General features: G+C 39.2%; 1 protein-coding gene across 1 annotated transcript in view; it reads left to right on the top strand.

Moving 5' to 3' along the window:
• CHM (CHM Rab escort protein) overlaps positions 1-13,354 on the top strand; it is a 92,169-nt gene that overhangs the window by 31,305 nt on the left and 47,510 nt on the right. Inside the window, exons 5-8 of the mRNA XM_060756276.2 lie at positions 2,487-2,874; positions 5,064-5,180; positions 6,605-6,725; positions 6,833-7,058. Of these exons, the coding sequence (XP_060612259.2) occupies positions 2,487-2,874; positions 5,064-5,180; positions 6,605-6,725; positions 6,833-7,058 (852 nt within the window). The remainder of the gene's footprint in view (positions 1-2,486; positions 2,875-5,063; positions 5,181-6,604; positions 6,726-6,832; positions 7,059-13,354) is intronic.

The raw sequence follows: 13,354 nt of genomic DNA, 5'->3' as shown, positions 1-13,354 counted from the left end.
TTTGCCCTCATTCATTCAGGGGTCTCAATGGTACATACAGCCAGGCTGCTAATTACATCAGAGATGGACATAAGAGGTCCTGAAAATGAAGTAGTGTTTACTCCTAGCAATGTTGGGGGGGGGGGGGGGATTCTGCCTTCCTTAATGATAGCTACTGAACTTTTACTGCTGTATCATTTCAGATCACCTTTGAAATCGCAGTTCATTAGTTGTCAGCTCAGCTTAAAACATTTGCTCGGAGGATTAATGGCTCTGTGGTTAAGAGATAAAAAGATAATGCAAAATTGTTGCCGAACTCCTCTTCCCCGCCCCCATTAATAATGACACCGATTTGATTCATCTCCGTTGGTAGCATAAACTGAAAACCCGAGTTCAAAGTATGAGTTGCCGAGGTTGATTTCCTTGAAGTTGAAGATGAAAAAGAAAGGCGAGCTTAAAGGTGGAGTGCCGCCTCAGAGAGAGAGAATGTTAAGGATTTTGCCATTAAGGAAAGAGGAAGATGCCCAGAACTTGTTACATGCGCTGACCTCTCCCTTTCAACCCTCTTTACCTTTATCATGACAGGTAGTCAGAGGATTAATGGGCACAACAGCAAGATTTAAAGCATGCCTTCATTAAGTTTCATTCAAAGGCCATGACTGGAGCCAGTAAAGTTTTGTGGGGTTTCCCCCCTGCTGGTTATTTAAAAAAAACATTCTAATTATGTTTCCATATTTTGCCTTTTCGCTCATTTCATAATCATGTTCATAGTTCCTACAGAGTGGTAGTCTTCAATTTGAACAACACTTTGGGTTCTTTCACAGAAGCTGTGTTGTATCTTGGCATTGATACCACTTCTCCACCTGAACTCTAGTTGTCCCTCCACATTTGTAGTTTTGACTTTTGGCGATTTGATTATTCATGGATTTGACTAAAGCACTTTCTCTATGAATCCTTAGATCAGTGATTCTCAACCTGTGGGTCCCCAGAATGAGAATCAACTCCCAAAAATCCTAACAGCTGGTAAAGTGGCTGGGATTTCTGGGAGTTGTAGGTCAAAACACCTGAGGACCCACAGGCTGAGAACTACTGGCTTAGATTCTTCACTGTGGCTCTTATGGTTAACCTCCTTCAGTCATGATTGAGGGACCTAGAGATTTCTAGACAGAATAATATTATTATTATTATTATTATTATTATTATTATTATTATTTATACCCCACCACCATCTCCACGATGGGGACTCGGAGCAGCTTACATGGGGCCAAGCCCGAACAACATATTACATCAAAATAAAACCAAAACATAAACAACAAGCAACATCAGCAAAATTACATGAAAAAACATATGAATACAATAACAAAATAACATTACAATAAACAAAAAACACAGTCACAGTAACAGTGCGTGGGTCACATGTACAGGATAAAATGTTAAAAACTCTAATGAGATAAAAGTAGGAGCAAGTTATTTGCAAGGAGCTCATAAAGACACACAGGGTTGTGAAACTAAACGCCTGTGTGTCTTTATGGGTGACGCCTGGCTCAAGAGCAGTACGTGTGAAAAAGATCTTGGAGTCCTCGTGGACAACAAGTTAAACATGAGCCAACAATGTGATGTGGCAGCAAAAAAAGCCAATGGGATTTTGGCCTGCATCAATAGGAGCATAGTGTCTAGATCTAAGGAAGTAATGCTACCCCTCTATTCTGCTTTGGTTAGACCACACCTGGAATATTGTGTCCAATTCTGGGCACCACAATTCAAGAGAGATATTGACAAGCTGGAATGTGTCCAGAGGAGGGTGACTAAAATGATCAAGGGTCTGGAGAACAAGCTCTATGAGGAGCGGCTTAGGGAACTGGGCATGTTTAGCCTGAAGAAGAGAAGGCTGAGAGGGGATATGATAGCCATGTATAAATATGTGAGAGGAAGCCACAGGGAGGAGGGAGCAAGCTTGTTTTCTGCTTCCCTGGAGACTAGGACGCGGAACAATGGCTTCAAACTACAAGAGAGGAGATTCCATCTGAACATTAGGAAGAACTTCCTGACTGTGAGAGCCGTTCAGCAGTGGAACTCTCTGCCCCGGAGTGTGGTGAAGGCTCCTTCTTTGGAAGCTTTTAAGCAGAGGCTGGATGGCCATTTGTCAGGGGTGATTTGAATGCAATATTCCTGCTTCTTGGCAGGGGGTTGGACTGGATGGCCCATGAGGTCTCTTCCAACTCTTTGATTCTATGATTCTATGAAAGTAATGCCACATTAGTAACCATAGTAATAATATTTTTTTGCCAATCTGTTACAATATCTCATCTGATCAGTGCATTTAGAATAGTGTTCATATGCCCAAAGCCAGTTTTCACTGTTACATAAATATATGCTGCATCCATATTCAAAATCAGTGTCACTCCGACAATATTTTGAATAGTTGGTGAAGAGGCAGTTTGCATCAAATGAGTTGGAAGGTCATATCCAGGGACTGAATTTTCCCTCCCATTTCTTTTAAAAACCAGCAAAGAGTCACCTGAAGATGTGGAAGAAGCTGGTGCTTTGTCCAGAATGTCTACCTTGGCTATTTCTAGTGAGATGGAGGAAGTCTCTAGCACCTCGGAGGCTGAGAAGGAGACTCTTCCATCTGAGGATCAGTCATTGGGGGCCGATGGTGAAGAAACGCACCCCGAAAGTGTTGCACAACATGATGCAGAATGCACTGCTGGCAAAGATGGTGTAGAAGCAACCTCACCAGGAGAGAAAGACTGTGATAGTGCAATTCCTAATCAGATGGAAAGAGAAAACAGTGAATCTGCATCCATGACTGAAGCGGCAGATGAACCACGGAAAATTACGTATTCTCAGCTTGTTAAAGAAGGGAGACGATTTAATATTGATTTAATTTCCAAGGTAGGAAATGCATTTACGATTTTTATTTTTTTAAAAAATCTATTTGTTTCATTTAGAAATGCCTTTGAAAACTTCAAAGGCTAAGCAAGATTATTATGATAGTATTAGGAGCCTGAATACACTGTACACTGCCCTGATCAGTTCACAAAGAACATTTTGCAGTTTTTTTTAATGATGTGCCTACTTTTTTTAAAGACTAAAGTATCAGTGGAAAGTACATTTTATTCTTTAGCCCTACAGTCTTAAGTCGTAAACAAGATGGTTTTTGAGCTTTCCCTTTCAGAATGATCCTTTTTCTAGTCAAGGTTTAAGGTGTTTAGTTGGTGTGGTTGCTTGAATTTTTCTATGCTTCTTAAAAACATATTTCCGCCTTAGTTTTATATAGTTGCTAGTTTTAGATGATATTTTTAAAGATTGGAAGGAAGACAGACAAAGGGGTTATACTTAGGAATATCAGTAGAGCATGGTACATAGAATGGGGAAGATAATAATGCCATATTTTGCTTTATGAAGCTGGATAGAGTTGTAATTCTATAACTGGCGTGATACGTCATAGTAGTAGTAAACAATAGCTATGATCTATAGCAGGGGTCCTCAAATTAAGGCCCGGGGGCCGAATACGGCCCTCCAGTGTCATTTAACCGGCCCTTGCTCAGGGTCAACCTAAGTATGAAATGACTTGAAAGCACACAACAAGAACAACAACAACAATCCTATCTCATCAGCCAAAAGCAGACCCACACTTCCCATTGAATTACTAATAAGTTTATATTTGTTAAAATTGTTCTTCATTTTAATTATTGTATTGTTTTTAAGTGTTTTTTTATTACAAATAACATATGTGCAGTATGCATAGGAATTCATGTTTTTTCAAATTATAATCTGGCCCACCAACAGTTTGAGGGACTTGACCTGGCCCTCTCTTTAAAAAGTTATGGACCCCTGATCTACAGAGTTCTGTGTGAAGAAATATGCTTTGGATTTGGGTTTCCCACATAACAAATTGATCCCACCAATGATGCACAGCAAGCCCTGTTGGTAACCAACTTTTTGTGGCATGGATTCAGAAATAACTATTAGGGGCCACTGTGGCACAATGGGCTGGACTGCTGAGCTGAAAATTGGGTTGCTGACCTGAAGGTTGCCAGTTTGAATCTGTGAGATGGGATAAGCTCCCATCTGTCAGCTCTAGCTTGCAAGGACATGAGAGAAGCCTCCCAGCAGGATGGTAACACATCTGGGCATCCCTGGGCAACGTCTCTGTAGACAGCCAGAAGGAACTTGCAATATGTTCTCAGGTTGCTTTTGACACAATAGAAAAAGAAATAACTATTTAGTAAGGGCCCTTCCACACAGCCATATAACCCAGGCAGATAACCCACAATATCTTCTTTGAACTGGGTTATCTGAGTCCACACTGCCATATAATCCAGTTATTTGTGGATTTTATACAGCTGTGTGGAAGGAGCTTTTGCTACATTCTTTGAGTCTCTGATATATTTACCTGGATGTCTTTTTGTTGTTAGCGCAGTTTAATTCCAGGTTTATAATAGATCTGTTTTGAATTGGATTATATGGGTCTCCACTACCATATAATCTGGGATAATCAGATAATCTGGGATCAGATCCTGGGATGGAGACATGAGAGAAGCCTCCTAGCAGGATGGTAAAACACCTGGGCATCCCTTGGGCAACGTCTCTGTAGATGGACAGTGTCTCACACCAGAAGCGACTTGCGTATGTTCTCAAGTCACTGGGATATAAAGACAGTGTAGAAGAGGCCTAAGACTCGCAAAGTTATCTTCTCTTGGGCTTCAAAGACTTTGAGAATGATGGCATCGCATAAGTAACTTTCTCCAGTGGAGCATTGCTTTTCTTAAGTTAGGTCATCCATCTTGTGCTGTGGGTTTTTACATTCATGTCCTTCTAAGAATGTGTAATAAATTTGTAGCTTGAACAAAGTGAGCAAAGGTATTAGAAGATTAACTTTTATGGTTTCAACTTGTAACCCTTGTGAGCACTCTTGCTTTCTGGGATATTGAAGAATTAAGGGCAATAGTTAAATCTGGGCACTTTAAAATGGAGAAATATTTGAACGTGTGTAAAAAAAAATTGGAAAGAGTGCATCCAAGTTTGAAAACTCTCCGATAAAGTAGAATAAAATGTATATTACGCTTTCTTTTGTGCAGTTACTGTATTCTCGAGGATTGTTGATCGACCTTCTGATTAAGTCAAACGTTAGTCGATACGCCGAGTTCAAAAATGTCACCCGGATACTTGCATTTCGAGATGGGAGAGTGGAACAGGTACTCCAAGGTTCAAATTGCAGAATTTCAGCTTGTGTCCCACTTAAAAGAGCAAATGCCATGTGCAAACGTTTTTCTCTTATCTTCTCACATTAATTGGTAGTGTTTTCTTTTATCCTTGAGGGTAATGACAGCATTAGCTGGCTTGTTAGCATTTATAAATTCTGGTGTTATTTCTGCCTCCTTGAAGGCAACGGGCTTGTTTTGATATACCCTGTATATACATGAAAATAAACCAACCCAAATATAAGCCGAAGCACATAATTTTGCCACAAAAACTGGGAAAATGTATTGATTCAAGTATAAGCCAAGGGTGGGAAATGCAGCAGCTACTGGTAAATTTCAAAATAAAAATAGATACCAATAAAATTATATTAATTGATCCATCAGGAGGTTCAATGCTTTTGAATATTTACATAAAACTGTAATTTAAGACTATCCAACTCTGATTATTTATTTATTTATAACAGTTATACCCCGTTAAACCATTATTGAACCATTATTCTAAGCTTCTTCAATGTAAATGTGCTTATGTATCCTTCCAGTAATAATAAAGAGAGTAAAATAATAAATGTAATGAAAATAATAATAGCAGAGTAAAATAATAAATGTAATAATAACAACAAACTAAAATAATAAAAATAATAACAATAATAGAGAAAAATAATAAATATATTAATAATAAATAGAGTAAAATAATAAATGTAATAATAATATAATACAATAATGTAAATGTAATAATAATATAATACAATAATGTAAATGTAATAATAATAATAGAGTAAAATAATAAATGTAATAATAACGATAATAAATAGAGAAAATAATAAATATAACAATAAATAAGAGTAAAATAATAAATGTAATAATAAATAATAGTAATAGAGTACAATAATGTAAATGTATAATAATAATAATTAGAGTAAAATAAATGTAATAATAATAATAATAATAATAATAGAGTAAAATAATAAATAACTTTGACTCGACTATAACCCAAAGAGGACTTTTTCATCCTAAAAAAGGGCCTGAAAAAATCAGCTTACTTGAGTATATACGGCAATGGCCAGACTCTCATTTTGCTTTCTTTTCAAATGAGGACAAGATTGAGATTTTTAATGGTGCATTGGCTATTAGAAGGATTTCCTTTTCCAATTGAATCCAATTCCTCCCAACTCATTTGCCTTTCTGGGCTTATTCCAAACAATCATAAAGAGAGGAAGCAAAATTTAAGCAAAGGATATTGTCCCATGTCTTGTCTTAATTTGAAAAGTCTACTTAATAACAATAATATAAGTATGATATACACTTGATAAGAAATTCCCTTTAAAAACGAACATACTCACACTCAGATTCAGGGAGACAGGCTAATAATTGTCTGTGTGTATTTTGATTGCAATGAAGAAACCTAAGCTTTGTTGCAGGTACCCTGTTCCAGAGCAGATGTCTTCAATAGCAAACAGTTGACTATGGTGGAAAAGAGGATGCTGATGCGGTTTCTGACGTTTTGCCTAGACTTTGAGCAGCATCCTGACGAATATCAAGGTTTGTGATTCTTGTTAAAGATAGTAGAAGAATCCTATTTTGTTGTGGTTTCGAATGAATATCCATCTGCTTTTGCTAACTCGTGGTTTCTCTTCCTTGGAAAACAGCTCAGAAGGAGTGTACATTTTCAGATTATTTAAAAACCCAGAAGCTAACTCCCAACCTGCAACATTTCATCTTGCATTCCATCGCGATGGTCTCAGAGGTCAATTGCTGCACCATAGATGGGCTGAAGGCAACCCAGAGGTTCCTACAGTGCCTTGGCCGCTATGGCAACACACCCTTCTTGTTCCCTTTGTATGGCCAAGGGGAGATCCCGCAGTGCTTTTGCCGGTAAGCTGTAACTATTACTAATACAGTTAGTAGTACTGTTGTTGATGCTGCTGCTCTTCAATCAACTTAAAATATTGAGTATTATGGTTGGATGTCTTTGGACATGGAGCTGTTTTATATTATTTCATGAGTGGAAAATTATAAATTTCATCGAGGGGAATGTTGGAAGTGCATTTATTTATTTAATTGCGACATTTATATGCCGCCCTTCTCACCCTGAAGGGGACTCAGAGCGGCTTACAAGATATATATACATACAAAATATTATTAGCATAGTACAATATCAGTTTTAAATATTGCTATATTGTACTATATCAATTATACTGTAATATTATTAGTAATATTACATGTAATATAAATATATAATTATAATATAATATTATTAGTATTATATTGCATTACATTATAATATTATAAATAATATTATATTTCTATATAATATATAAATATTTCTATATATTTATAAATAATATTATAAATATAATTATATTTCTATATGCAAGATATAGAAAGGCACTTTTTTCACATTTGGTGAACTTGTAGGATAGTTCAAAATATTTTTTTTGGAAAAAGTGTGATTAAGAAAACAAACAAAATGATTACTACCGTATATACTTGAGTATACTCAGAGTTTTTCAGCCCATTTTAAGGGCTGAAAAAGTCTCCCTTGGCTTATACTCTGGTGAGGGTCTTGGCAGGAAGGCGTGGGGCTGAAAGAAGCCCTTCTTTCAGCCCCACGACTTCTTGCGAGGACCCTCACCTCTCTGCACAGCAGCCCAGCTGTCTCCTCTCTCACATGCCTTCTTTCCTCCTCTTCCCCCGTCTTGCATGAATTGGGAGAGAGATGGGCAAATCACCTCAGCTCTTCTCTTTTGCAAAGGAAGCAACTCCTCAGAAGTCTCTCTCCATTGATTCCAGAACATGCTGTAAAGGTAGAGTGTTAGCGATATAAGGAGAGAAGGAAGAAATGGGAGAAGGAAGGGAGGAAAGGAGAGGGAGAAAAGGAGCAAGAAAATGGAGGAAGGAAGGAAACGAGGTTGGAGGGAAGTTAGGGGAAAAGGAAAGATGGGAAAGAAGCACTGGGAAGAGAAGAAAAGAAAAGAAAAAAGGAAAGAAAGAAAGAAAGAAAGAAAGAAAGAACAGTTGGCCTGCTGTGCTGAGAAGGGTGCCTTCTTCTCCCCAGTCCTTCTCACTTCCTCCCTGCCCGACTCATTTTTTTGTGCCTGTAGCTTAGTAGGCCTCTGTGTTAGTTTGCCTCAGTGGGAGAAAGGTCTCAGTCTGAGAAAAGGCCTCAGTGTGAGGTAGGCTTTAGTTTGTGAGAAGCTTCGGTGAGAGAATTTCTAAGTTGAAGGCCTTGTGTGTAAAACTGTGTGTAAAGCTACTGTGTGAAACTCTTGAATAAGTTCGGTGTGAGAGGAGGCTCTGTGGGAGCTAAGATGTTTTACCTGCATGAGAAAGAAGCCCAGCGTGGATGCAAAGAAGGAAGTATAAAGGACTTTATTTGTGTTATGTTCTTGTATTGTAAATAGTGCAACTATATTATTTTACTACAAAGAAAAGCCTCCTGTGGAAGAGATAACATTGACCTAGGTATTTTTAATTACAAAAATGGAGTCAAGCACTGAAAGGGTTAAATGAATGCAATGACTCTGCAAAAGCTGCAGTTCTATATAAGCAGGTGTACTCGAAGTTTAGTAGGCCTCTGTGTTAGCTTGCCTCAGTGTGAGAAAGGTCTCAGTCTGTGAGAAGGCCTCACAGTGTGAGGTAGGCCTAGTCTGTGAGGTAAGCCTCGGTATGAGAAGGCCTCATGTGTGAAGCTCCATTGTAAAGGTAGAGCATCGTTTGTGTTATGGAAACCTTGATTTCGTAAATGGTGCAACCATATTATTTTGCTATAAAGAAAAGCCTCCTATGGAAGAAATAACATTGGTCTATGTGTTTTTGTTCTTTTTATCACTTTGGGCTTCTTGTGCTGGGTCACACTCCTGCTAATAAGTTCCTCTGCTGTACATTTATGGGAAGTGTCTTTTGTTAATAAGCCCACTCACCCAACAGTTGCTTCGTCCTTTTAAAGATTCCAACTTTTCTTTATCTCATATCCCAAATGCAGGGCATGCGTTGCCTCTGTGTGCATTGTTTTCGCTAAGCAGTGTTTTAAGACTTCTGGGAATATTGTTCAGTCAGTCTAGAAAGTGGTAGCATCTCGGCCTATATATCATACCCTACAATTTTTATCGCCAGGTTATCAGAATAAGGTGTCACTTGTCCTGTGATTTCTAACCACCTCTTCATATCCTGTTTTAATGTAACCCTCTTAAGCGTCCCTTGCAGTCAGTTACCCTGTGTGTTCTCATCAAGGCTACTGTTATAAATGGCATGCATGCATATTTATGTGAATGATTCAAAGACATTTGTAAGTCATATCCTTGCATTCTGAACTGAATTCTGCATAAACTCTGCAATGCTCTCTAGGACTATGGCAGTCCCTTGGGTGAAGAATAAGACCAGGCTTTGTTCTTAACTAGCTATGAGCAAATTGGGTTTTGTTATTCTTGCTGCTGTATAACTTACGCACAAAAACATCTGTATTTATGGTTGTGGATGTAACCAGAAAAAGATTTGTTCAACAAAAAAAGCAGTGGGCTAAACCCAAGAACAGAGCCATTGAAACAAATGGGACCTGTAAATCACACTGAAAGTCCCATTGATTTCTATGTGTCTGGTCTAGGGAGAAACCCACTGGGTCTAACTAGAACTTGGAAGTAAAATTGTATTTGGGAAATAATTACCTTTCTCCTCTTGCATTTTAACATTAATTTGTGGGCTATAATGAGCAATGTGCATATATTATATTGAACTGTTACTTTTTATGGGGATATTACCCATTTGGTTTTTTTCCCACATTATCAAATAATGTAAAATAAATAACGTTAAATAATGTGTTCATCATGCATTATTAAAATGGTACAAATAATAGACAATAGTAAGGTATTGTACATATTATCAAAACAATAGCTAATGCCAACAATCTTTCGAATAACATTCCAGATTCCTAATTTAGCTCGAAGATTGAGTTTCTTTTGAGACCTTACCTTTTAATTTGGTTGAATCTTTACAATACTAGTTCAGATATTGCAGTTGTGGTGAGGTCTTCCCGGGAATCTTCTTTCTCTCCAAAGAATTCTCCCCGAAATATTTTGTACCAAAAACTCTTCCCCAATTATTCAGTTTCACCCTATTTAGTCGCTTGAGTTGTGTCCCTTTCTAAGGCAGTTACGCTTGACTACATACCAAGGTTAGGGTGTTTTTTGGGAGTGACACCACTAGGCTTGTGCAATCTGTTACAGTAAGTTGTAGCAGGATCAAGTGTGTGTGTGTGCTAAAGAAAAACCTTATGATGTTAATTATTATGTGCAGCTGGTAATGTAGGTCAGCCAGCATGTTTGGGCCACACCCGGTGTATGGATTTTAGAATACAGTTTGGAGAAGCAACACAATCTGGGTAAATCTTGACCCACTTCATGTCCTGGCTTTCAGTGGGGGCCCCAATCCATTTTTGGGAGCCTCCCTAAATCGGGAAGGCAGATAATCTGTTTTCACTCTCGATTGCCGAAAGATCTGTTTTCTATTGACTCATTATGGGGGGGGGGGGGGGGGGGGTGGCTTCCCAGGCTCCGCTTCCCATCATTTCAGGCATTGAAGCTCTACTCTAGAGGGAAGTCGCTCAGCTGCAGGCTTCAAACTACAAGAATGGAGATTCCATCTGAACATTAGGAAGAACTTCCTGACTGTGAGAGCCTTTCAGCAGTGGAACTCTCTACCCCCGAGTGTGGTGGAGGCTCCTTCTTTGGAAGCTTTTAAACAGAAGCTGGATGGCCATGTATCGGGGGTGCTTTGAATGCAATATTCCTGCTTCTTGGCAGGGGGTTGGACTGGATGGCCCATGAGGTCTCTTCCAACTCTATGATTCTATGATTTTATGATTCTATGTGTGTGCTTTCTGGGCCTGCACGCCACACGCATTATCCAAGGCAAGGAACGTCTCTTATGAACAAAATTTGGCTACTAGTATTAAAAAACTCTAAAATCAGGACAGTAAATAAAGAACAACACTCAAATATCAGAGGAATTCAAGACAAGAATTAGTCAGGGCCAGCTAACACCTCCCAACAAACATCTCTCCCCCATACAGGAAGGAGCCAGGCTTTGAAGCTGCAATGCTATTAAATGCTAATCTAGCTAACCAATTTCAACATTCACACCTGCCTCAAGCAGACAAGAGTTCTTTCTCCCACCCTGGACATTCCACTTATATATAAACCCCACTTGCCTAGTTTTCAACAGACCTCACAACCTCTGAGAATGCCTACCATAGATGGGTGTGAAATGTCAGGAAAGAATGCTTCTGGAACATGCAGCGGGACTGTGGCGGAGCTGGCTGGGAGTCAGCTGCATTAAGATCACTACTGACCGAAGGGCCATGAGTTCGAAACCAGCCCAGGTCGGAGTGAGTGTCCGACCAATTTGGGTAGCTTGCTGTCGTCCTTTGCAGCCCGAAAGACAGTTGCATCTGTCAAGTAGGAAATTTAGGTACCACCTATGCTGAGAGGCTAATTTAACTAATTTACAATGCCATAAAAATCTCCTTCAAGCCTACAAAGAATGAGGAAGTACTTCATCAGTGTCACAAATGGACGGTGAAGCAACAGCTCCCCTGGTGGCCGGAATACCCTCATGAAAAAGCTAGAATGTTAAATAGCCTCTGTGTCTGTCTATGTCTGTCTATGGCATTGAATTTTTGCCATGTGTGTGTACATTGTAATCCGCCCTGAGTTCCCTGCGGGGTGAGAAGGGCAGAATATAATTACTGTAAATAATAATAATAATAATAATAATAATAATACAGCCCGAAAAACTCGCCGCAACCCAAGAGAGATTTGTAGTTTACAAAGGAGGTAAGGAGAGAATAATTTATTTATTTATTTATTTACAGTATTTATATTCCACCTTTCTCACCCCGCAGGGGACTCAGGGCGGATTACAATGTACATATACATGGCAAACATTCAATGCCATAGACACACAACATATATAGACAGTCACAGAGGCAATTTAACATTCCAGCTTTTCTTGAGGGTATTCTGGCCACTAGGGGAGCTGTCCCTTCACCGTCCATTTGTGACACTGATGAAGTACTTCCTCATTATTTGCATGCTTGCTGGAGATTTCTTTGGCCTCATAAATTAGTTAAATTTGCCTCCCCGCATAAGCAGTACCCAAATTTCCTACTTGACAGATGCAACTGTCTTTCGGGCTGCAAAGGTTGACAGCAAGCTACACAAATTGGTCGGAAGCTCACTTCAGTGGTGGAGCACATTGTTCTCGTGGAGATGTTTCAGACCTTGGCATCTCCAGTTAAAATGGACCAAGTAGCAGTTGCCTGGCGTTAGGTGGCAAAGTTATTAAGTTTGCAGCTTTCTAAATTTGCAAAATGTGTTCATTTTTATCACTGCAGGCCTTTCAACACTGCACTGAAAGGAATTGCTTGATCAAATGAAGCATGCTTTGATTTCAGTTAATTTTGTATTGCTATTCGAAGGGAGGCGTATGTGATTGTGGGTGGCTGGCTGGGTGCTCCCCTCCCTCCGCCTTCGCCCTCCTTCCTCTTGAGGAGAGAACCTTTAGTTTGGGACAAACATCAGTGAGGTGAGATAATCCATCACTTCTGAGGCCTGTTCTCCAGTGATGGATGGATAGATTGGCAAAGTAACTCAATAATCTTCATTTTTTTTCTCAGGTTATTCACAGATCAGTGAGCGCTGTCGTTAATAAAGCTATGGAATGCTTTTGTGTCCTTGCCCATATTATTTCTCAAGTTTTGACAGGACAGGGCTTTTAATTTGAAAATGGCCTTTGTGTTGAGGCATTCCACCTAGGCATGCAAAGTCCTTTCCTAAACGTAGCATTTCGCAATCTCTTGTTTAGCAACAAAATAATTGTGTACAAAATTTTCAGTGTTTGGTTTCACTTTAAAGTAGCCACTGAGTGATGTTGATATGGGTTACAAGTCTGCTTTCATTCATAAAATGAGTGCAGGGCTGCTGAAATCCTTTGGGAAGTTGAAGGAGACGAGGAGTACATCTATACTGTAGATTTAATGCAGTTTGACACCACTTGAACTGCCAGAGGTTGGTGCTATGGAATCCTGGGAGTTGTAGTTCAGTGAGGTCCCTGTGCAGGTACAGTTGTACCAGGAGCTCCAATTTTGTTTGCTTTGCATTTAATGGTTGTTGTAG

Source organism: Anolis sagrei, chromosome 10, assembly GCF_037176765.1.
Source record: "Anolis sagrei isolate rAnoSag1 chromosome 10, rAnoSag1.mat, whole genome shotgun sequence".
Classification (NCBI taxonomy): domain Eukaryota; kingdom Metazoa; phylum Chordata; class Lepidosauria; order Squamata; family Dactyloidae; genus Anolis; species Anolis sagrei.
Note: the sequence above shows the minus strand (reverse complement) of the source record. Positions and strands in the feature narration are given on the sequence as shown.